The sequence below is a fragment of the Callospermophilus lateralis genome, chromosome 2, assembly GCF_048772815.1.
Source record: "Callospermophilus lateralis isolate mCalLat2 chromosome 2, mCalLat2.hap1, whole genome shotgun sequence".
Taxonomy (NCBI): Eukaryota; Metazoa; Chordata; class Mammalia; order Rodentia; family Sciuridae; genus Callospermophilus; species Callospermophilus lateralis.
The window spans coordinates 117,370,827-117,397,533 of record NC_135306.1 but is presented as its reverse complement, the minus strand read 5'-3'; the positions used below and the strand labels follow the sequence as shown (position 1 = coordinate 117,397,533).

General features: G+C 32.9%; 1 protein-coding gene and 1 pseudogene across 2 annotated transcripts in view; one reads left to right on the top strand and one right to left on the bottom strand.

The window, feature by feature from the left end:
* Nucleotides 1–26,707, bottom strand: part of Rdx (radixin) — an 80,900-nt gene that overhangs the window by 21,802 nt on the left and 32,391 nt on the right. For both annotated transcript variants that reach the window (XM_076846438.2, XM_076846439.2), the window contains exons 6-12: nt 24,021–24,104; nt 23,669–23,815; nt 21,042–21,138; nt 20,166–20,329; nt 14,902–15,032; nt 3,010–3,170; nt 2,032–2,124 (exon numbers count right to left, since the gene is read on the bottom strand). In XM_076846438.2, coding sequence (XP_076702553.1) covers nt 2,032–2,124; nt 3,010–3,170; nt 14,902–15,032; nt 20,166–20,329; nt 21,042–21,138; nt 23,669–23,815; nt 24,021–24,104 — 877 coding nt within the window. The remainder of the gene's footprint in view (nt 1–2,031; nt 2,125–3,009; nt 3,171–14,901; nt 15,033–20,165; nt 20,330–21,041; nt 21,139–23,668; nt 23,816–24,020; nt 24,105–26,707) is intronic.
* On the top strand, nt 8,125–8,630 carry LOC143392092 (small acidic protein pseudogene; annotated as a pseudogene).

The window sequence follows — 26,707 nt, the reverse complement described above, 5'->3', positions numbered from 1 at the left end:
TCCAACATTAAAAGAGCCTTAGAGCAAAAAAGTACTGCAGGCGTGCAAAGTCCTAATTGAACACTGGCACAGCAAATTACCTCTAAAAGATTTTTTGGGTAAACTGAAAAACTCTGTTTAGATCAGATAAAAATTCACTAAAATGAAATTACAGGTATGATCTCATTTCAAATATATAAATGGATACACACACACATAAAGAGGAAAATATGCACTAATGCTTTATAATATTGTCCTAATCTGTGGGAATGCAATTTCTTGTGTACATTTTCTAAGTTTCTACAGTTCAAAGGACTTGTATCTGCAATATGAGATTTTTGAAAGCTTATGTCTCTGAAGTTCATAAATCATCCCTAAATGGGAACTATAAAATTGTAATAATGAAGTAGTATAAGAAGAAAACAGTTTTATTCCTTTTCTACTATTATATGTAAATTTATTTTATTTTTTAAAGAGAGAGAGAGAAAATTTTTTAATATTTATTTTTTAGTTTTTGGCGGATACAACATCTTTGTTTGTATGTGGTGCTGAGGATCGAACCCGGGCCGCACACATGCAAGGCGAGCGCACTACCGCTTGAGCCACATGCCCAGCCCCTATATGTAAATTTAAATGTATCAAAAACTTCGCAATGAAATTTAAACTGCTACAAAGAAAATTAAAGAAAAACATTTTCAATAATAAGTACATTTTATTACAGAACATCATCAAATGTAACTGTTGAGAGCCATCCCTGGACTATATGTGGACTAAATCAGCATGGAAGCCCACTGAATAGGAAAATCTGATATTTGGAAACTTCCAGTGACAATCTGGCTGATAAAATCGCCCAGATACATGTGAGTCCTATTCAGCTCTCCCAAGTCCTACATAGCACTGGAGATGGGGTGACCTGTTGTTGCCACACCACCTCAGAGATGGGTATAGCCTACCAAGATGCCAATCAACCTGTTGACTGCAAGACTCTACATCTGAAACCATATCCCTACCTTTGACGTATCCCCTTAAATAAAACCAACAGAGCAATTTTCTCGTCAGTCAGCTCCAGTTCCTGTGTGGGCTGGACCTATCAGGAGCTCTGCATTTAAAACCATTTTTCTGACTTTGTCTTTTATTTCTTCACTATTTTCTCAGATGGCTTATTCCTCCTGGGCAAGAAAAATTACTCTGGTGAGTAATTCCTTTTGTATTTTATGATATATAACTGTATTTGGGGGTGTAAAAAATCATTATAGTTGTATTTAAGAGTTGATGTCTTTTAAAGTTTACATTAAACTCTCATATATCCCACATTCAACTGAAGCTTGATTTTCACTTTTGACAATGATGGATTCCTCTACAAAGAACTCTCATTAGAAATCTCAGCAGCACCATCACTGTAACTCTCTAATTCTACTCAACATCCAAGAATTGGTTATCCTGCCCTTTTCAGTGCACCACAAAATGTCTCTTAACTCTCCATTTCTCTTTTTCTTCACTACCAAAACCTTTGGTCTTTACCTCTTTAAGTATCCAATATTCAATACATCCTTTATATTATTGTTGTTATTGTTATAAAATCTTACCTGATCATGCTACAATTATGTTTTGAAATTTTGAGAGCCTGGTGTCTACAGACATTCCCCATGACTTTGTCTTAGCATGGCCATTTATTTAAAGCCTTCCACAATTCAACTATCCAATCTGCCAGGCACATCACCAACACTTCCAAATCTACGCTCTATGTTTTGGTCATTTATTGACTGTCCTCAAATTCATTATTTTTGCCCAGATTTCCTATACTCATTCAATTCCCTTCTGTCTAGAATGACCATCTCTTCAGTCACTAACTGTACTCAATCTTTTCTTTTCCCAAAATTTATTGCTCAATATCCAGCTTCAATGTATATGAGTTTCCCCAATAAACTGGCTCATTCCTGGAAATAAATCACCTCTTCTGTGTTCCCAAAGTACTGAACATATGTTAATCTTATATTCATCTCTATAAAGTTAGTATATTGCTGACTTATTAGTGGATAAAGAATAGATTACTTTGTGTTGCCACTCAGTTGCTTCCTCTTCCTTTTTCTTTTTGGCTTCTTCTAGAAGGGCAATCTTGGCAGTAAATTCGGCAAGTTCTGCTGCCTATAATGAACAACATAATTACCAATACTAAAAAAAAAAAAGAAAGAAAGAAAGAAAGAAAGAAAGAAAGAAAGAAATCCTAATATATTTTGAATAATCTTACATGCTCAGTCAAAAAATATTCAAGTACATTCTTCCATTTTTAAAAAGGCAATATTTCTTGAAGATCCTAAGTGGCTTATTTATACTAAATTCTTGAGATAATAAGCTAATAAGACAAAATTAAGTGTTATTCTATAGAATGAGTTTTTATAGATGAGTAGTTAATCCTGATTTAGTAATAGGAACTTAGTAAACTTTCACTAAAGCCTACAAAAGAAAAATACTATATTGTTTACATAACGCTTTATAATTTAAAGAGTACTTTGTCAAATAATCTCATCTGATTCCTCAACAATTCTCTTAAGTATGTCATTCCCCTTTTCACAGGGAGGGACAGGGGGGCTAAACAAGCCATAAAGGCAAATAGCAAGTAATTACCTGAACTAATACTTAAATCCATAGATCTTTTAAGTGTTATGCCCCTCATTATTTGGAAGTCCACTGAACAACAACAACAAAAAAAAATCTAATGAAATATGGCCCATAGTTATGTACAGACCAGAACATACTGCATCAATCGATCTAGAACAAAAGATGCCAGATGGCTTACTGCAGAGCCTGTCAAAAGTGTGAGCAAATGAGAATCTTATTGGCAGTGAAGGTATTTATTTGTTTTATTTCTAGGCTTTCTTTAAGGCAGAAATAAGTTTTAGGTTTATTTTCACACTTCATTAAGTTCCCCATACCTTTGGTTTGCATTTCACAGATATGGTTTTTAAAAAGTTCATGCCACACATTTACTTTATTTTTTCTTTTTCTCTAAGACCTAATATAATTCCTTACTAGCTGTTCCTGATTCTTCATCTGGTCAGCAGCTTGTTTTGCTATAGCAGACTTGGCCTCTTCAGCAGCTTGACGCTCCTTTTCTAGCCGTTCAGCTTCTTCTCTTGCTCGTTTTCGTTCCTGATCCAGTTCTAGAGCTTTTCGAGTCTGTTCTTCTAGTTCTGTCAAATACATGTATTTCCATGCCCCCCAAATAATGATTAATTCCAATTATTTCATTACCCAAAGAAAGTAAAATAGTAACACAGAATCTCACGTGTTTAGTTTCTAAAACTCAGTACATATATCAATACACACACACATACATATATATCAATATATATATAAATATATATCAATCACATAGACTTCATTTTTATCTTAGTGAAATATTAATAATTTTTAGAAATCTATGATGCAATTCAAAAATGCAAAGACATGAAAATTCATTTTAATTCAAGTTATGTCACGAGGCTAGAAGCACATACCTTTACTTTCTAAAATCCTTTCACTTAAAGTTTGAACTTAAGGGGGATGAAATTTAAAAAAAAAAAAAAAAGCAGGTACTAAATTATACCGGTTGTAGAGCACTTGCATTGTAGGCACAAGGCCCTGGATTTGTTATTAGCAACATCTATTAGATAAGTAAACCCAAGGAATTTGACCTAATGTAAAAGTTCTTACATGAACTACAAATTATTGAAAATTGTGTTACTGGTATCCACAATTCCTAAGGCATATGAAAGCAAGTGCTATTTGGAGATGACTGACTGAAATTTTAATCTTGAACAGTGAAAACCACAAAATTTTCTTATCCCAGTAAGTTGAACAGGAAAGGAAAATACTGCTAACACAAAACCAGGAAGCTTTTAAATGATTTTAAAATTACTAACTTTAAACATTATTAACAATTCTTGTTGAATAAGTACATTGTATGAAAGAGATAACAGAATGCTATCTAAGAAAGTGCAATGGTCTAGAAAGAATCACTTTTCCTTACTGAATACATTAGAAAAGAGGAGAAGTTGAAAATCTATATGCCAGAAGGTTTGTGGTTTTGATCTGTATTCCCCTGATGATTAGTGATGTTGAGCATTTCTGCATGTACCTGTTGACCATTTGTATGTTTTGCTTTATTTTTTTTGAAAAATGTCTATTTAGATCTACTGCCTATTTTTAAAATCTGGTTGTATTATTTGGACATTGTTATATATTCTATGTATCTACCTTTTGTCAAATGTATGTAATGTAAGAGCTTTTATTTACCGTTCTTAATTTTGTTGTTCATGGTGAGAATTAGCTTAAGTAACTGTAATTAAGACTTTGGAGTTATGAAAAGAATGGAAAAGAAAAATTACTCTTCAGTTAGGTTCTAAATTCTTGATAAAGGAATATAAAAATTCTATGTGGCTATTTTGCTATAAAGATGAAAAGTGTACAACACTGGATGTTGCCACAGCTAAATTCTAGAATTACTCATTTTTTAAGTTTTTATTTTTGATACACAAAAACATAATGTTCAATTCGTGTACACTGCACATAGTATTTAAATTAGTAAACACACCTATTTCCCTAAGCACAATTCTTTGTTAAAAGTTTTCAAAATCCTTTGTTCTAGCTTCTGAAATGTGCAGTTCATAACTGTTATCTATAAGTCACCATACTTTATAACAATAGCCCAGAGTTTTTTGCTCCAATATAACTATAACTTAGTACCCACTGTTGGAACTTTCCTCATCCCTTCCTCCACACTGTCCCTGACCTCTGGTAACTACCATTCTACTCACATCTATGAGATAAATGTTTTTTTATATTCCACATGAGTGAGATCATCTGGTACTTGTCTTTTTGTACCTGACTTGTTTCATTTCACATAATGAAACGGTTCCATTGATGTTGTTGCAAAAGACGTGATAGTGCATGTTACATACCACATTTTCTTCATCCATTAATCGGTTCATGAACACTTAGATAATCTTATTTCCACTTCTCAGCTATTGTGAAGAGTCCAGCAATGTACATAGTAGGATAGATAGTTCTTTTACCTACCGATTTCATTTCCTTCAAATATATTCCCAGTAGTAGAATTGTTGGATCATCATCATCATAGTTCTATTTTTAATATTTACGAGGAAGCTTCATACTGTTTTCCATAACTATACTAATTTACATTGCCACCAACAGTGTGCAAGGTGCCCTTTCCTCCACATCCATGTTACCACATGGTATCTTTAGTCTTTTTTATACCAGCCATTCTTACTGGAGGTGATACTTCATTGTGGTTTTGATCTGTATTCCCCTGATTAGTGATGTTGAGCATCTCTGCATGTACCTGTTGGCCATTTGTATTTTTTTTTTTTTTTGAAAAATGTCTATTTAGATCCACTGCCTATTTTAAAAATCTGTTTGTATTATTTGGAGTTTGTTATATATTCTATGTATCTACCTCTTGTCAAATGTATATGTTGTAAATATTGTCTCCCATTCTGTATTTTGTCTGCATTCTGTTGAGTGTTGCTGTGCAGAAACTTTTCAATTTTATAAAATCCCATTTGTCTATTTTTGCTCATTTCCTGAACTCTTGGCATCTTGTCCATAAAGTCCTTACCTATTCCAATGGACTGAAGTATTTCCCATTGGTTTTCTTCTCGAAATTTGCTTCGAGTGTTACATTTAAGATTTTAATCCATTTTGGGTTGAGTTTTTAATCAGTGAGAAATGGAAGTCCAGTTTAATTATGCATGTGGGTTTCCAATATTCCCAACATTGTTTATTAAAAAGACTATCTCTAATTCATATTTTTAGTACCTACGTTGAAAATCAGTTAGCTGTAGATACGTGGGTTAACTTCTAGGCTATTCTATTTTAATGACAATACCATGCCATTTTGATTACCGCAAATCTGTAATATGTTTTGAATACAGATAGAGTAATGTTTCTTGTTCTTTTTTCTCACAGTAACCTTGGCTATTCAAGTGTGTGTATGTTTCATATACATTTTAGAATTGTTTTTCCTAGTCCTGTGAAGTATACCACTGATATTTTAATAGGAATTACAATTAATCTGTAAATTGTTTTGGGTAGAATGAACATTTTAACAATATTGATTCTTCTATATTGTTAGAAGAATATAGAACATGGGATGTTTTTCCCATTAGTTTTGGTTCTCTTCAATTTCTTTATAATTTTTACTGTAGAAATAATTTCATCTCTTTGGTTAAATTTATTTCTAGGTATTTTATCTTTTGTAGCTATTATGAACAGGACTGCTTTCTTGATTTCTTTTTCGGGTAATTCACTATTGGCATATAGCACATAGTGATGTGTGTGTGTGTGTGTGTGTGTGTGTGTGTTGCTGGAGATTGAACCTAGGGCCTTGTGCATGTGAGGCAAGCACTCTACCAACTGAGCTATATCCCCAGTCCCAATGCTAGTGATTTTATATGTTAATTTTATATCATGCAACTTCCCTGAATTCATTAATTTTAATAGTTTTTGGTAGAGTCTTTGAGGTTTTCTATACCGGAGATTATGTCATCTGCAAATGGTGACAATTTGATTTCTTCTTATTCAATCTGGGTGCCCTGCATTTCCTTCTCTTTCCTAACTGCTCCAACTAGGACTTCCAGCACTATCTTGAATAAAAATGTTAAAAAATGGGCATCCTTGTCTTGTACCAGATCTCAGAGTTTTTCCCCATACACTATATTCACTGTTCACTTAATATAAATGATCTTTATTTTGTTGAGGTATGTTCCTTATATATTTGTTCAGCATTTTTATTAGAAGGTATTAGAACAATGTTGAATTTTGTCAGATTCCTTTTCTCCCTCAATTGAGATAATGGTGTGGTTTTTGTCCTTCATTCTGTTGATGTGGTGTATCACTTTTACTGATTTGTGTATACTGGAACAGCCTTGCATCACTGGGATGAACCCTACTTGATTGTGCTAAATAATCTTTTAAATTTGCTATTCTATCTGGCTGGCAAAAATTTCTGTTGAGGATTTTTGCATCTTTGTTCATCAAACTGCTCTGTAGTTTTCCTATTTTTATTACGTCCTTATCTGTTTTTTGGTATCAGAGTAATGTCCTCTTAGAATGTGTTTGGAAGAGTTCCTTCCTGTTTTGGAATATCTTAATGAGATTCAGATTAAATGTTTGATAAATTCAGCAGTGAAGCCCTCTGGTCCTAGGATTTTCTTTGATGGAAAGTTTTTTATTAGTAATTCAATCTCATTTGTTACTGGTCTGATTAGGTTTTCTATTCATGATTCTGTCTTGAGAAGGTGTGTGCCTACGAATTTGTTCATTTTTCCTAAATTATCAAACATGTTGGTACATACTTTATAACAATCTCTAATGATTTTTGTATTTCTATGGTGTCAGTTGTAATGCTTCCATTTCTATCTCTGATTTGACTCTTCTGTCCTCAGTCTAGCTAAGGCTTGTCTATTTCATATTTTTGAAGAAGCAGTTCTTTGTTTCATTAATCTTTTGTATTGCTTTTTAGGCTTCATTTATTTCTGCTTTGATCATTACTGTTTCTTTCCTTTAAATAAGCTTGTGTTTAATTATTTTTCTAGTTCCATGAAATGCAGTGATAGGTTCTTTAAAATCTCTCCTTTTTTTGATGTGGGCATTGATTGCTATAAACTTCCTTTTTGGTATTACTTTTGCTGTATCTGATTGGTTTGGGTATGTTGTGTCTCTATTTTGATTTCGAGAAATTTTTAAAGTGGTGATGATGGTGGTGAAAGCCCAGAGGGGGCTTTCAGTTGCAAAGTGATGCTGGGTTTTGTTTTGGAGATGGGAGTGGTTACTGGGAACTAAACTCAGAGGCATGTGGCCACTGAACCATATCCCCAGACCTGTTCTGCATTTTATTTAGAGACAGGGTCTCACTGAGTTGTGTAGGGCCTTGCCATTGCTGAGGCCAGCTTTGAACTCGGGATTCTCATGTCTCAGCCTCCTGAGCCACTGAGATTACAGGCATGTGCCATTGTGGCCAGGCCTCAAAGTGACCCTGTTTGAGCCAGTGGCAGATTGCAAGCTACTGGTGTCTGCCTGAAGAAAACTGTGAGTGTGTTGGGCATTTCATGTCAGAATCAACACAATAATGAGTGCTGCCAGGTAATGTCCCACACACAGGTGAATCATTCAGCCTCCCCAGGAAATGATCTTGGATCTAGCAATTTGGAGGCAGAAGACTTGGGCAATGAGAAAACAAAAATTCTTGAGACTTATGAGGTATATGCAAGAAAGCACATATTGGTTGTTTTGTTACAGAAGATCACAAAACAACATCTCATTTTCAAAAAGGGGAAGAAGATAAGAAAATAATGAAGAATTGGAGTCTCCATATCAGCAAATATTTATCAGGAAGCTATCAACACTGGACTTGGCTTCAATGAGATAGAAGATCATGATGGAGAAGGTGACATGGCTGGAGACAATGATGATATTCACCTTATTTTGAAAGTCTAGATGATTCTGAAAGTGATTCAGAGTTAGAGAAAGAAGAATCTGAAGAACTTGAAGCTACTGAGCACCCTGATGAAATGGAAGATCCCCAAAACAAAAAGATGCAAAAAAGCAATTATAAAATATTTGTTAAATCCAGTTTGTTAATTCCCACTTAGTCTTTGATTAAAAGTAAGCCTTATTGTTATAATGCACAATGGAGGACTGATTATGGAATATTACAATTTTTTAAAAAGGTCCTTTTAAATAATTATAACATGGTTGCTTTCAAATGCCATTCAATACACTTTTATGGGCATGACTATTATTTTGTGAAGAGTAACACTTGTAGAAAATTATATTCAACTTCCTTTCATATTAACATCACCAACCCTTTAACCTCACCTTTTACCCCTCCAGATGCATTGTGGAAGACATGTTGTGGTAGCTATTTCATCTGTTTTTTTTTTCTTCATATTTTTCTTTTATAAAAATTTGATACTGAGATGTTTTCATGAAATATATTCCTTAATTAACTGTTAAAGTAGAATATTCATCAAGAATATTTCTGCTGCCAATCACAATCTAAATTATTGTTGGAAAAAGATTACATATTTCATTCACTCTTACTGATTCAGCTCTGCTCTTCTGGACCAAAACAACACAAGCACAAGTACATTAACCCATTAAGTCCAGGATTCCAATTCTATATAGAATGATGGGACATAATAGATTAACACATATTAGAACAGAATAAAACTGTCACACATTTAGAATGTTGTAATTCCAGTCTTCATACAATTTGTATTACATTGCATGTTAGGATTTTGATAAAATTTGGCCAAGTTTTACATATGAACTTATTTTTCTGCTCATTTAGTTCTGACTATTTAGAAATATGTAAAACTGGATTTTTTTTTTTTTTTAAAGGAAATGTGACCAAAGTTCATTTTTCCCTTCAGGTCTAAATAAAGACAAAGCAGTTTCCCATATTTGGTTGTGATACATTTATTTTCATTATCTAAAAAAGAGGAAGGGGTTTATTGAATAAGGAGAAATAAGAAATTGTCTTTATTTTATTTTATTCCAGTGTGGTTATTTGATTATCTAATTACTAAAAAGAAGTATTACCTTCTAATTTTATTGCTTCTGTTGAAGATTAGAATCATGTTTTTATGTGAATGATTTTTATAATGGATTAACACAATTGCATTATGGGCTAGTCAGTGGATCTCTGAATAATTGTTTCCAAAATCTGAATGTTTCCAAGTAACAGGTTCAAAGATGAGAATCAAACCTGTTTGTGAGCCAAACTATTATTTATCTAGATACTTAAGTATATGTTTGATGCACTGTACCTTTTTACCCAAGTACTCTTATCATTTTGCAATTTACAATTTGTTAAGAGTACAGCAACTAAAACAGGTGATTTCTGGCCACAGTTTATGTCTTGCATTACTTTTCATATATCTGGCCCCCAAAATTTATTTATTATTTTGTTTTTGCTTTTTTAACTTTTCACATTGTTTTAAAACAGGTTCTACCCTATATATATTTAAAATAATGAGTCTGCCAGGAATGGTGGCGCATGCCTGTGATCCCAGCATCTCAGGAGGATGAGACAGGAGGATCAAAAGTTCAAGAACAGCCTCGGCAATTCAGCGAGACACTGTCTCAAAAAATAAAAAGGGCTGGAGATGTGACTCAGTGGTTAAGTGCCATGGATTCAACCACCAATATCCCCCAAAATAAACATTATAAAAGACAATGTGTAAAACATTTAACAGATACATGGTTTACAGAAATTTAGCTTTATTCCATTCAAAGCATTTTAGCTCAACCACTGATTTTCAAATATCTAGCCTGTAGAACTGCACATTGAAGTTGATTTAAATAGAAAGTGAGGGCTTATATTTAAGAATGTAAGAGGGAGAGAGACCAGTGTTATGTTTCAAAAAGTATTTTCATCATTTCATGGTTTAAATATGCTGGGTTGCTTATGAGTCTTGATTCTGATACATAAACACAAGCATGTTATGAACTAACTACACAGGCAAAAATTATTTTTAAATTTCTTTTTTGAGTTCTTCCATGTATTTATATAGTTTCCAAAGATTTTTCTGTTATTGATTTTTAGATTTATTGCATTGTGATCAGAAAAGACACTCAATATGATTTCATTTTTTAAAAAATTTGCTGCAACTTGTTTTGTGGACTGCCATATGATCTATCCTGAAAAATGTTCCATATGCTAATAAGAAAGTTTTGCATTCTCTATTTGTTGGATAGCATGTTCTGTTAGGTCTCTTTGGTACTGGGTGCAATTTAACCGTCTCTTCGTTGATTTTTTGTCTGGATGATTTGTCCAATGTTAAAGACCCTAGCTATGGATTGTATTGGTTTGACCTTTAGGTCTGTTAATAGTTGCTTTATTTGAGGTTATAATATTGGATATATATACATATATACACACACATATATTTTTAAAGAATTATTTGCTCTTGCTGAATTGACACCTTAATCATTATATAATAACCCTCATTGTCTCTTTTTACTGGTTTTGATTTGAAGTCATTTTATCTGATATTAGTATGGCTACTCCTGCTTTCTTTTGGTGTCGATTTGCATGAAATAGCTCATTCCTCTCCTTGTTCCTGTTTTTAAAGCAAAGACTTTGTTTTTCTCTGTTCAGAATAATGTTTGCCTTGGGTTTATCATATGTAGCCTGTACAATGTTGAGGTAAGTGCTTTCTATTCCTAGTTTTTCTACTGTTTTAAACATCAGTGAGTACTGAACTTTGTCAAATGCTTTTTCTGCATCTAGTGAGATAATAATGTGATTCTTGTATGTAAGTCTGTTTTATTGTGGTGAACTACATTTAGTGATTGTATCTCTGGGCTGATAACCAATTGATTATGGTACTCTTTTTAAAAAAAAATATTTATTTTTTAGTTTTAGGTGGATAAAATCTTTTTATTTTATTTTTATGTGGTGCTGAGGATCGAACCCAGTGCCTCACATGTGCTAGGAGAGCACTCTACCACTTGAGCCACAACCCCAGCCCGATACACTATCTTTTAAATGTGTTTTTTCAGGTAATTTGTCAATATTTTATTAATAATTTTCATATCTATGTTCATCTTTTCATTCATTAACTGATGAACATCTGTGTTGTTTCCCCTGTTCTACTAACTATTGTAAATAATGTTAATATATGTGTATATGGTTTTTGTGTTGTAAGATTTCATTTCTTTGGGGTACAAACTTAAGGAGAGAAATTCCTAGACTATATTAACTCTTTTGGTTTTGAGGACTGCCACAGTAGTTACAAAAGTGGCTATACTATATTACATTCCAATCAGCAATGTATGATGATTACTCTACATTCTTATCAATGTTTTTTTTTTGTTGTTGTTGTTGTTGTGTTTGTTTTTTTGGTACCTGGGATTGCACTCAAGGGCACTCTCAACCACTGAGCCACATCCCCAACCCTATTTAGTTCTTTCTTTTTTTTTTTAAGAGACAGGGTCTCACTAGGTTGTTTACCTCCTCGATGTTGCTGAGGCTGGCTTTGAATTCATGAACCTCCTGTCTCAGATTCTCAAGTCACTGAGATTACAGGCATGAGCCACTGAACCCTGTGTCCAAGATTTCCTAATATTTGTTTTCTGGATTGTAGTCACTCTACAAATTTGAAATGGCGTCTCACAGTTTTGATTTATACTTCCCTTTTCTAAGGCAATGTTTCATCAAGGATCACTTTTTTTAAAAAACCTTAGAAAAGAATACTACCTTAAAGGAAAGCAAGTAAGTTTTGTTAGCAAGGACCTAAGCAATTTAGTGAGACCCTGTCTCTAAATAAAATATAAAATTGGGCTGGGGGGGGCTGGGGTTTTGGCTCAGTGGTAGAGTGCTCACCTAGCATACATGAGGCATGCACCACATTAAAAATAAAATAAAATAAATAAATATATAAAATAAAAATAAAGATATAAAAAAAAAAATAGGGCTGGGGATGTGGCTCAGTGGTAGAGTAAGTGTCCATGAGTTCAATCCCTGTTTATTCCCTGCCCCCACAAAAAAAAGTATCTGTACAACACCTAAGGAATCTATCAGAAAAGTGCTTTGATTTTTTTAAAATATGAATTTAGGAACCTAAGGAAACCAAGAGGATGAAATGACTCCCTTATGATCATATTATAAGTTAACAACAGAATTAAACTTTGCTCCTAATTGTAAACAATGTATATCCAAAGTGAATATCACCCTGCCTACCCACAACTACTCCTTTTAATCACATCATGCTTACTTCCCTCCTGGCACTTAAAAACTATATAAAAATGATTTTACCATTTCATCCTCTTCTTTATTAGAGCAAGGACCTTTCCTGTTTAGTACTGTTCAGTACTGTATCCTAATGCCTAGAACTGTGTATAATACACGCAAGGGATTTAAAAAGTATCCAGACCAAATGCAATCATTACATGTCAACTCTTTTCTATAGTTTGTCTTACTGAAGAAGAAAAATTCACCTTGATATTTGCTTGAACAGTAACTGAATGCAGGTCTGGCTGTATTATATTCAAATATCATTTGCCATTATATCCTCAAAATAATTAAAAATGATAATTTTTTAAATGTTACATGTGGAACAATGCTTCTATTTAATGATTCATTTAAAATAATAACATCAATAAAAACAAAAAGAAATAATAAAATATAAAGTTTCTTCTCATACACAAAAAATCATAGGTTAATTTACTAAATACCATGACTTAGAGATGGCCAAAGTTACTGCATTTGAATGAGATTTTAATATAAATTACAAGACAATCATGTAGATTTTAGGACAGCCTGGAAAAGCTTCATTAGAAAAACAAAAACCAAATTGGGTGTCTTTTGCCTTAAGATGACTGGTTTGAAATTGTCTTGACAGGTTGTTCTATATTCTTTATGTTTTATCTTGCATATATTCTTCAGTGCTTCTTTGTTTTTTTAATATATAAATTAATATTTTTATTACACATCCTAAATAAATGAGTTTGAAATATTTAGTAGTTCTCTCAAAAAAGGTGTTATGTAAATAAAGAAGTGCTGGTTCAATCTTTCAAATCAGACAGGTACAATAAATGTTTATAAACTTTCCATTTTTAACATCTTTTACTACACTACACACTTTTTTTCCTTTTGCAGTGCTATGGATTGAACCCAGGGCCTTCATGCATGCTAGGCAAATGCTCTACTGCTCAGCTATACCCCTGAGCTGTAGTCTGTAAACAAATACTTTACTACTTTTGGGCTTCGAATAATTTAGTTTCCAGGTCTTCTATAACTCTGAGAAATAATGTTTCTACTGGTTAAAATAAAACCCTATTTTTTTCTATTAATATTTCCAATTCTCTTGGAATTGGAATGATTAATCATCTTGAAGACTTAACAGTTATCTTTTGACTCTCCGCTCTATCTCCTTGCAAATTATTCTACATACTCCCGAAAAGCATTTCCTTCCAATAGGAGGCTGCTATAAGGAATGAAAATAAGCCTTATATAAGACTACTGGTTATTTCCAGTAGAACTCAATGGCTACTAGTTGTTAGGAAAGCAAGTTATTAAATTTGGTTTTATAAATAGTATAGATTTCATGTTCCCCTCTGAAATCCTACTGTTAAGGAAGGAGTAAAACATTGGATTGTGCTCAATATCTTTTTTCTTTTGCTCTTTCTACTATTTGTTGTATGAAAGTAGTAATTCTACAATAACTTAATATAAATCACATATCAAAAAAACTTATATCATTTCCATATTGTAGTATTTTGGTTACATGCTGCCTAAGAAGTAAGTTAAGTTCTTCCAAAACTTGTACTACCAAAAACAGATAACACATATTACATGTATGGTGGATTTTTCTTTTGTTGTTGTTGTTAATGTAGTTTTGGGGATTTGGAACCAGGGTCTCACACACAGCAAGGCAAGTGCTCTTATCACTGAGCTATATCCACAATGTGTGCTGTGTTTGCTAACACACTAAAATATTTTTTAGGAGTGAGTTCTAAAAGTGTATATAGTCAGAACAGCTGAAAATGCTTTGAAGCACTGCATAAATGCTTTTGCTTAAAGGACTGAACATATGGTTTTACTTATGGAACCCTGAACAGTTATTGTTATAAATTAATAGTTATTTACTATAGTAAATAGCTATTCATCTATAACACGTGAAAGATATTTGTAACACGTGAAAAATATTTGTGATTAAGTATATTAAAGAGAACATGAGCACTGTAGAACTCAATGTGCCTTTAGTTAAAATGTCTTTATGATCCAATTCCCATAAGCATTGTCAATTAAATGTAACTGTCCTAAATAACATAAAAAAAACATATAAAAACAGTCAGGAAATACTCCTGTTAGTAAAGTAATAATTTTGGATACAGCGTTAAAAAGAAACTTACCTTTTTGGGCTTTCAATGTCTGTTCTTCAATTTGCCTTAGACGTTCCATTAGTTCTTCCTTTTCACGTTCTATTCTTTCTTTTTCTTTTTCTGCTATTTCTCTTTTCTTCTTTTCATTCTCTAACTGTGCCCTTAGAAGGAATTGCAATTCCCATGTTATAAATCAATAGAAATAGTGTGAAACCTAATATTGAACATATAAGAAACTACAGCATAAATATTTAAAAATTCTTCATTATATTAACTTATCTTCAAATATGGTATGGTTAAAAATATTGGCCTGTGCTGTTACACACACTCATGCCCATTCATATATACATGTGCTGGGTTTCAGTGTACTTCTTATTGTCGGATCATAATAAAGATGATCAATGACCATTATGAAAAACATTAAAGGCTTTAGACATCATAGGAAGATTCTTAACTATAAAACTGCTAAAAAGTATTGTGTATAAATCATGTTTTGTTTTGTTTTTGTGTGGTGCTGGGGTATAGAACCCAGGGCCTTGTGAATGGAAGGCAAGCACTCTACCAACTGAGCTATATCCCCAGCCCATAAATCATGTTTTTAAGGCAGGTTTGAGTCAGGGAAAAAGATTAGGAGAGTTACCATCTTCATTGGGTGAATTCTGGCAACCTACATCAGCATCATGGAGTTTATTTTGTTCAGTTGCCATACCCCAAGAAAATGCCTTCTTTAGCATAAGCCCTTCTTAAACTGGGGAGGCTATTTTTAAAATAATTAATTATAAATCAATTAATGCAAGTTTAATTTCTGGGGTAGTACCCATATATGCCTACATCCAAGATGATAAATCAGTTTTATTTCCTTTGACAATGCCATTAGAATGATACTAGGTGTTTAATGCTGTAAAAAATGATCAACATCAGAGCTTGTTGGTGGGAAAGCATGCCTTAATTGTTTAATTGCATCTGTCATGGTCTGATGAGACATTCTTTAAAATACGGCCAAATTCATGCATCAAATATCCATGAAGAGCCTACTCTGGGTCAGATTCCATGCTTAAGATCAAAAACAAAAGGATGAATAAAAGTCAGATGAGAAATTATATCTTAACAAGTTCCATCAATATTCAAATCATTATTTCAATGAGAATAATTTTCTTTTTGTTAATTAAAAACAAATGATTTCATCTGTAACATTTTTTGATGTTCCACAAAAAGTCATCACTGCCATCTAGTGTCAATTCTGAATTTCACACACAAAACCACATTTTCAGCAAAGTCTTACTATTAAAGTATTCTTCCTTTAAACTACAAACATAAATTTTGAAATTCCTACAGATTCCATATATCGTGTACCATCAAGAGAAAGAGTACAACTTGGGAGCAAATAGTATTGTCCCAAGTCAGTTAGGGGCAAGGCAGGCAATGATGGTGATCAGGCATAATAAGAGTTAAATGCACAGTTGCCATACCCCAGTTGTCATACTCCAAGTTACACCAAACCAACTCATGAAGTTGAAGAGTCACTAGAACCCCTGTTGGCTTAATAAATCCTCATACCACTTAGGAACTAAGGGCCTGAGGCTCATTCAGGCAAGGGGAACTCCACTTTAGTTTTGGGGTCCCTACAGGTACTTTCTCAAAACCTAGGAGAAAGAATCAATAACTATACTCCAGAACTTGTGTTCACTCTACGGAACATTCATTTCTATGAAGCATATAACAGGCAAAGAGATTCAAAGAGATAGGGGTTACTACCCTTCTAGACGTCTGAATGATGAAGGCTTAAGGGCATATTTAAGCTTCCTAATTTCCTTGAGGAAAAGAAGAGTGTGGATGCAGCCCACTCCTAGAGAAAAGAAGGGTGTGATGCTGCCCAACTCTAGAGGCTGCTGCCCTTTCTGTGATCTTCAGACAGTGGAAGTATCAAGCTTTCTGTGAAAACAAAGGCACAGCAGTTTTCAAATAACTGCTAATACGGGCAAGAACTACTCATGTTTGTCCTCTTCCTGAGGACGTCCACTGCCTACCCCAACCACTTGCCAGCCTCTGCACAGTCATATCTGCTGCTACTACAAGTCCCCAAGACAGTTCCCTTCTTTCTTCCCCTAGGCCCTACAACATCGCTTGAGGACTCACAGTGCAAATCCCATCTCAAGATCTGAAAGCTACGATCATAACTCATCCATCAAAATCTTTCAGGTCCAGCTCTCTCATTTAGAGTCCCTTCTGGGGAAAGGTGCTGGTTTTATTTAGCTATTCCCTATTGATGTTTCATTTGCTCTTCTTTAGGGATGAAGGTGAAAGAGACAGGGAAGCAAATAAAAAGGACTGTACCTGGCTGTAAGTAAAGTGGGGGTAAGTATCATCTTCCAACTGAAAAACAAAATAACTGTGCAGCACAAGCACACATTTAATCCAATTATAAAACATTAAACATTCTTTAATTTGCTCTGCACTCTTGTGAGGTTCATTTTTCACATCTTATCTCTCCTGATTAGAGCCATTACCAGCTAACACTTCAAGACACCTAGTTTTTGAAGGCCTGTCTCCCTTATAAATAACTGGGAAATTTTGCTTCTGTGCTGCACACCATTTACTAGGGAGAATTAACTTGATCCACTCACTGGTCCCTTAACATAGCAAGCATATTCTTATCTTCACACGTGTATTTATTCACGTCTTCTCTATTCTCTAACCTTCAAGACCCCACTTTCTCTACAAAACTTCTTGTGATTACTCCAAATATGGATGTAGATATTTTATTCAGAGTTTGGGTTGAAAATACTCATTTTGACCCAGTTCTATTTCAAAGTCATAAATAACATTAGTAAACTATGTATTCTGTGTATTAACATACAAAAATAGATTATTTTAGAATATTTTTCAAAGATTATCAAATGGGCCCACTAACATTTTTCCTAAATGAATATTAAATTTACATTCAACTTAGAATATGTTAAAATATTAAGAATTACTATAACAGCTACTATTTAAGAAACACCAAATACTTTGCTAAATGCCTATATATAGGTGTCATTATTTCTTAAAAAACCTTAAAAGATTATTACTTTCCTAATAAAAGCAAGGGAACACAGGCTCAAAAAAGTCTTATTAAACAAGAATTAGAAGAGGATTCAAACCAAGATCTATTTAGTTTCAAAGCCTATGCTCTTTGTATGACACCAGCTATGTTCTCGTGACATAAGCAGCCAGCCATGACACAGAAGCTTCCACAGCTAACCTACAATTGGCATATGGATATCTGATTCCAAATTATAAACTTAAGGTTTTCAGTTTTTAAATTTAGTAACCATCTTAGCTATAGAAAATTATGTTCAGGTATGACAGAATGAGTCATTCAATTTGGACATAAATAATAAGACCATTTTCATTGCCAATAAAAGAATTATTGGGAAAATATTCAGCCACAAAAACAAAGATATTGTAGAGAAAGAGGTCTACTGGCTGCCCTTTCCCATCTACTGTTTTTGCCCAAGTGATTCTAGCAGCATAGGCAGCACACCTCTGAGCATTCTCCAAAGTTATGTCTGCTGGCTACTTTACCAGTGGGCTTGACCAAAATTGTTTCCACATATACAGCTGCCATTTCTCTCTCCCTGTAAAGCAGGGAATAAATAAAGACTTAGCATGCCATTTCTGAAAGTCTGTCAATCCTTAGATGACTAGAATAATAAAGTTATAAACTCTCACTGTGCATAAAGCAGTCAATAAACAATTACTGATGAAAAGCTATAAAATGTATTCCAAAAAGGAAACATGAATTACAATGCCAAAAAAGAAACTTAAGTGTTCCACTTCCTTCTAGGTTTTAGAGTAACTATCACCAAATGATCCTAATAAGATTCCATATAGCCCACTTCTATGTGCTGAGGAATAAGGTAAATAATAGGACAGCAGAACAACTAGACATCATATGGAGGGGTGACTATAAGATACAGGAACTGCACGTAAAGTAACTTTTCACTTAATCCAGCATAGAAGACTTTGAAGAGAAGAGAGTACAAGTTTTATGATGATTTTTTAAAATATAAGAATATATAAAGAACTTTTTAAAAAGTACGACTAGAACCACAATGTAATCCAAAGGCACATGACTACAGGAAAAAAGGACAAAGTCCAAAGTAACAATACAATTTAGTATCCTTGTTAATGGGTCCATGTCCACACAAAATCTATCAAAGTCAGATTCTGTAGGGCATACAATTTGAGTTAATATTATAAAATAAGTAGAAATAATAAAACATCTGAATTACTTACAACATTTTTTAAAAATTATCAAATACAAATACCAGAACTATAATAGCACAGTGACATCTGGAAGAGGGGCCATTTAATTACTAGACACAAACTATATTATGTCCAATGTTTAAAATGTATGTCTAGGTTTCCTCAATTTTGGGTTTTTGATTTTCTTAAGACCTCTATTTCTTAGATGATCACATCGTTCCATAAAGATTTCCATAATAAAGGATTAGCTTCAGTTTGGCCTCTAAATTTTTTCAAATAAAATATACAGTTTAAATCTAGAATCAGCTATGGGAATTATGTTGCTGGGATGAGTAATGTAATTCCAGGGTCAATAAGGGTTTTATTCAATATCTCTCAGTTTTAATGTACATTTAATAGTATCTTTTAAGACTAAGAGAAACAGTCAAAAAGATCAGGGTCTTTGGTAGGAATTACTGGTGTTTTTCTATTCTACAATAACTTGAGTTCTACATATTACTAACATTATTTCAAAGTTAAACATTGAGCACATTCTTACCCTTAAAAACTTAAGAAATATGTCAAAAGCAAAACACATTTGAAAATTTTTAAACTACTCTGCCCCAAACAATATAGGTGAAAAACATGACTGATTAAAAAAAATAATAAAAATACACATCTTTGAAGTCATGAAAAGCTATTTTCCAAGAAATATTTGTCACATATTTTACCTTGAAAATTATACATATTCATTTTTAAAAAGGACAATGTGAGGGGCTGGGGCTGTGGCTCAGTGGTAGAACAGTTGCCTAGCACATGTGAGGCCCTGGGTTCTAACCTCAGCACCACATAAGAATGAAATAAAGATAATGTGTCCAACTAAAAAATATTAAATATTTAAAAAGTTTTAAAAAAATAAAAATAAAAAGGACAATGTGATAATGCTATTTTAATACAATGAAAATAATATAAAAATCTAAAATTAGAGTATAATAATAAAACTGAGCAGTCTTAAGTTTTAGATAGTTTACTGTACCAATTAAAAATGAAAGGCTATAAACTCATACCGTTCCAACTGCTTCTGATGTTTCTCCTCCCTAGCCTGAGCCTTCATCTGTTGTACTTCAATAGTATCAGGCTTTCTTCGTCGCATGTACAGTTCATGGTTTCCCATACATAAGGCCAAAATCCGTTTATTGATTCTTAGACGCGGTGCATAAAAAACAAAATCCTGAACATAAAATATTCTGATTTAAAACCTTTCTGAAAGATAGTGTCTTTCATATCTATTAAATTTCAACATGAGGTATGAATTCTAATGTCAATATATATACATAGTTTAGAAATCATTAAATTTCCTAATTCCTAATTACTAGTTCCTTACCTCTGCATGCCTAACCAGTTTTAAACAGAGATTAATATCTTATTCTCTCATTACTTTAAATGTTATTCTTTTTTCTTTTCCAAATAACTATGACCACCTGTTCCTTACCACCAGGTGGTAAGAGATTATTTTGTTTAGCTTTTCACAATTGATGCCAAAATCAGTCCTTGTTTGTGGCTGTTTTCAACCTAGAAATGTCCTCCATATCTTTTTGTTTTCAATAACTAGCAGAGACAGAATGCTAGAGTATCCCTGACATTAGCTAAATGTTAAAAATCTGTTTAAAGATCCAAGGCTCCAAGCGAAAGAAAAAAAAATTTATAATATAAAACTCTATAAACAGAGTTAACTATTTCTACTATATTCCAGTCACCAAATAATTTTTAAATTGTTTCTTAGAAATGGTGAAACATTTGTTACTTTACCACTGGGAAAGTTAAAACTAAAAAAAAAGAGAATGTACCTCAAAAGCAATTCAATAAATGATTAATGCCATTCTTCAAGTGACATCATAGGGCAGTAGCAGAAATTTAAAGAGTTAAAACATAAATTTACTTACAGGTGCCTTTTTGTCGATTGGCTTTATAACAAATTTTTTGTCATTAAATGAAATATTTCTGATTTCACTCCAGGGAAAGCCAATTTTAGGTGTTAACCTTAAAAAGTAAGAGCATCCCTTTAATTAAAGGCAGGAAACAACAGAAAAAGTTAATCAATTCTTGGGGGCCGTTTGGCAATCTTAAAGAGTTATGTTTTCAAAATGTATTTTTAATAGAAATTTGACGTATTAAATCACATAATAACCTCTCAAAGAGTTTATAAATGTGTCATGAACCTTAAAAGCATTAGAGTTATTTTCTTAAAATTACGTAGGAAAAAATATCTAATCAAAGTATAGAAATAAGTCTCTTGGAGTCTATATTATTTTAGATTTTCATTCTGTTTTTAAGTTACTACAACTCTCAGTTAAATATGTTTAAGAAGGAAAGGGCAAAAATTAGGTTTTTATAACTTCTCATGTGGATTATGAACATCAATTACTATTATTTCCTTCTTGTTAAATGTTTAGATATATGAATATATTAAAAACATAGGATTTTCAGTATACTTGGAAAGAATTAATTTAATGGTATATGAATTATATCTCAATTTTAAAAATTCTAAAGTGTTCACAAATGGCTGGATAAGTGGTAGAACTAAAATTCAAACTCTATATGACAGTTGTCCCTTTTTTATCACCCTACATATAAAAATACAGGAAATCTGATTAGAGTAAGTAATTTTGTTTCTGCTTTTTCATATATTTTACTTTTTCAGACTATCAATCAAATCACATAAGTGAGAAATGACTGACTCTTACACTAGCCAAGAAGTCATCCAGGCTACTCATAACTAAGAATTTCTAGCTATTTGTACTACCTTTAATACTTAAGCAGATAGGTACTACAGCATAGCAAATTGTTTTTTTCTACATAAAACATTCTTTACACAATATGCATGTGTTATTTTAGCCTCTAATGCCCACTAAATCAAAGTAAGCTGCTTGAAAAGAAAGTGACAGAAACACAACCACAACTCTACAACTGAGCCACACCCACTGTCCCCTGCCTCCAGTCCTCTTTATGTTGAGACAGTATCTCACTAAGCTGCCTAGACTGGCATCAAACTCGTCATCTTCCTGTCTCAGCCTCCTCAGCAGCTGGGAATTACAGGCATGAACCACAGCATCCAGCTGGAACACAATACTTTTAAGGTAAAACTTTGCTACATTTATTTGCTACTTTTAAAAAATTACAAGAATATAATTGTGAGAATTATATTGAGAGCCTGGAAACAAGTAGAAAAATTTTTTTCCCTTTCTTTTGGCATTAGGGATTGAACCCGGTGGCTCTTTACCATGAGTCATATCCCCAGCCCTTTTTTTATATTTTGAGATAGGGTCTCTTTGAGTTGCTTAGGGCCTTGCTAAATTGCTATGGCCAGCTTTGAACTCAAGATTATCCTGCCTCAGCCTCCCAAGTCATTGGGATTACAGGCATACACCACCACACCTGGCTCAAAGATTTTTTTAAAAGGAGAAAAAATAAAAATCCATCCATAATTAGTCTTAAGGTAATTTCTGCCTTTGAAAAACCTGCTAAATTTCCTGTAGTAAATTATATAGCTAGCATTCTAACTTGCTTTGTATAGAGTAAAAATTGCAAAATTCCTTTTCTGGAGTCATAATTATAGACTTTGAAATATATACTTTATTAGACAGGTATAATCTGAAAATAAAAATTCTGGAGCCAACCCAGAATAAAAAACAATGCCTTAGGAGAAGGCAATACTGAAACAGACTTCAATGCTTACGTGGTTTGGTAATAATGTATAATTGTAGCAATTATTCCCCAAAAGTTCTACCAGAATCTGATATAGTTATATGGTATTACATACATGTATACATAGCATATATATATATGTCCATATAGTATATATACAGATATATGCCCATATAGAGTGTGTGTATGTGTATATATTTATGTATAATGCAGTACTGACAAGCTGGTCACTTTTAAAATATAATCAGATTGTTTATTATGCTTAACATTCTATTCATGTCCAAAACAATTCCTATAAACATTCAAAAAATGTTTCAAAATCCAATATATATATATTTCTATTATAACTTCTCTCATTGCTTATGATTTCTTATACATGTTAACTTTAACTTATTTGTCAGTATCATAACATCTAAGGAATTATCCTTAACCTATTGAGAGAACGGATTTTAGTTATGTCTGGTAAGAAGACATAACTCAAAATGAGATAAACTACAACTCAAATAAAAGTCACCCCATTTGATAAACACCAAGAAGTAGAACTTTTGAAACTGCAAGGTGCTAAGAAAATGGAAATACAAATGCCTATAAGCCTGGTAGCTTGAGAAGCCAGGGCAGGAGGATCACAAACTCAAAACCAGCCTCAGCAACTAAGCAAGACCCTATCTCAAAATGAAAAAGGGCTGGAGATTTGGCTCAGTTCTTAAGCATCCCTGGTTTCAATCTCTGGTACCAAAACCAAAACAAAACAAAAAAACAGTAAGGGTAACCAAAACAAGAAACCACTTTTACAAACAGAACATAATTTGATAGATGTTTACACCACCGACTAACAACTAGCTCATTATGCAGTTGATTTACTTACTTGTCATCATGCTCATAAATATTCAGACCCAAAGCATCAACGCCTAGCCACAATTCGGTACCCTTTTTATTTTTTATTTCAAAATAGTTGACACCGTACATTTCTAGATCTTGCGCAATCTTCAAGTATTCCATCATTGAATCTTCCCTGTTGAAATAAAGCTAAATGTAATATATTTAAGTGGAAGAATCTAAATATCAGATTAAAACTACAAAAATACATTGGATTGAAATTTAATGTTTTATTCATAAAACTCAAATGACTGAGGGGGGCATAATACATAACAGTGTTGAAAATTTTTAAATGAAATAAAAATACTTTAACTTGAAGGAAAATATAGTCACCAAAATACCTTAGCATTCCTCTATGTTCTTCATGCCAGTTCTGTATTCTTTCTTCCCACTGTTCTTTTGTCAGTTTATGTTGTTCCAAAACACTGGGGGAAAAAAAAAATATTTTAATACTTTTGTGATTTCTGGCCCAGTAGTGAGGTAGCACACACCTGTAATCCCAGTGGCTAGGGAGGCTAAGGCAGGAGGATTGAGAGTTCAAAGCCAGCCTCAGCAACAGTGAGGCACTAAGCAACCCAGTGAGACCCTCTCTCTAAATAAAATACAAAATAGGGCTGGAGATGTGGCTCAGTGATTGAGTGTCCCTGAGTTCAATCTCTGGTAGTCCCTCTCCAAAAAAAGTCTAAAATCCTTTCAGTACTTTGACCATGGTAGCAGTCATACAAATTAATATATATGAATAAAAACTACACATAACTAAATATATACACAAATAAGAACATGTAAAATTGATGAAATCTAAATAAGATAGAGTGTATCAATGTCAGTATCTTGGTACCACACTATAATTTTTCAAGATGTTACCACTAGAGAAGGCTGAGAGGACACACAGAATTTTTTTAAATTAACATTCCATTTGAATCTACAATAATATGAAATTTTCAAGATATTTTAAAGACTTCATTTAAGATAATTTAAACTATCTATTGTAAATGTGCTTATAGGAATTACAAAAACTGTAGTATTAAAACACTATTGTTTTATGATGTAAAAATTTTGCATTAAACCCAGGGATTTCTTGGCAATATAAAGTAATATTGGGTATAAAATCTTCCCTGGACAAGTCAGGTGCAACCTAAGAATAGATTTCTTAATGGAGTCTGACTATTATATTCTCTATGCATCCTCTTTCAAGCTCTTGTTTTTGGGGAGAACAGTTTTGTCACTCATCAGAGCACTTACTTACATTTCCACATTTTCTCTTGCTGTCTGGACTCTGGGCTCACCATGAAGCATTCAGTCAGCCTCAGAGGCTTAACCTACTGTAACTAATTGTTCACTATCATATACCTAGTAAGAACACTGAAGAGGTACTAAAAATTTGTAGAACATACAAATGAAATAATCATTTTCCCTCCTTTAAAGGAACAAGTCTTAAAACCCATGCTCTCCTAGCCCTAGAGAGTATATTTTTCTTTTTCAGAGGTAAACTTCTTTTAAGGACTGTCCACATTTATTAGCTTTAATTTCCATACCTGACAGGCATTGCCCCCAATCTACCACCACCTGCTTCAATCTAGAACACTATACTGAAACTATGCTTTGTTTTGGGTTTTTTTTTTTGTTTTTTTTTTTTTTTGTTTTTTTTTTTAGTTATAGACAGACACAATATCTTTATTTTATTTATTATTTGTTTTTAGGTGGTGCTAAGGATCAAACCCAGTGTCTCACACGTGCAAGTCAAATGCTCTACCAACTGAGCTAACCCCAGCCCCCTGAAACTATTCTTAACTAAAGTCCCTACCAATTTCTATTACCAGCAGACAATTTCTCTTCATATTTGACCACTTTGTACTATCTGGTAGTGCCTGACCTTTCTCTCCTTAAACCATTCTTTTACTAGAGTTTCTATGGTAAAACACTCCTCTAATATTCTTGAATCTCTGCCCATTTTTTCTCAGTATCTTCTAGAGGGGCTGCTTCTTCTGTACTTAAAAATTCAGGTTCAATAATGTTTGGGTTATACTACCCACATTTCAAATTCCGTAACATCAAACTGAATTTACCCTCCTCCCAAATTTACTTTTTCTTCCCCTTATTTTCAGAAAAGTCACTACCAAACACCTAGCTATCCAAGACAGAAACCTACCATGGAAAAATTTCAAAGGAAATTGATACTGTCTGGTAACTGATTATCCATATTACCAAAATTTAAACTACTGTGGCAGACTAGACTACTTATTTGGATTTTTTCAATATAAGAATTAAAAATTCACCAGAATCAAATTATTTGTTTATTGTCACCAAATAACCCTGTGATTTCTCATTTCCTCCTCATATACTTAGATAATAACAAATGGATTATACATCATACATGGAATAAGCCAATCACTATGAAGGTTTTTTTTTCATTCAAAACCAAAATAATAATAATAATCTAAAAATTTATGCCCAAGTCTCTTGTAAGCTTAAATGGCTTGAATTAGTCCTCCATAAACTATCAATTCTGGTATAACAATGGACCTGAAAAATCTTGAAGAACATTTGCACTAACAATGGTAAACAATCCTATCCAAAGTTGTTCAGCTGTCTTTCTTCTTATTAATATAGAATGAGTTATAGCACACATGCATTTAAAATAAATTATAAGTGCAATTTTAGTATTTAAAAGATTATTTAAATCACAAGACTATTATATATAAGACAATTATTCAACCAAACAGGAAATTGACCTAACAATGAAAAAACAACTACCTGTGTTATACTTATTGAAATAAAGCATGTTCATTGTTTTATAAACATTTGAGAAATTCTAAGGATAATTTTATAAAATTCAACCTATGTACTGACTTCAAACCTAATCTGTTTTTAAAATATAAATTATATCTCAAAAGTAAAAACTAATTCTATCTGAAATGAAATTCGGTATTAGTTATTATTTAATTCACTGCCTAAAAAAATCTGAGACCACAAATTTCAGTGTTGTACACCTCTAGTTCTAGGACTTAGGAAGCTGAGGCAGAAGGAC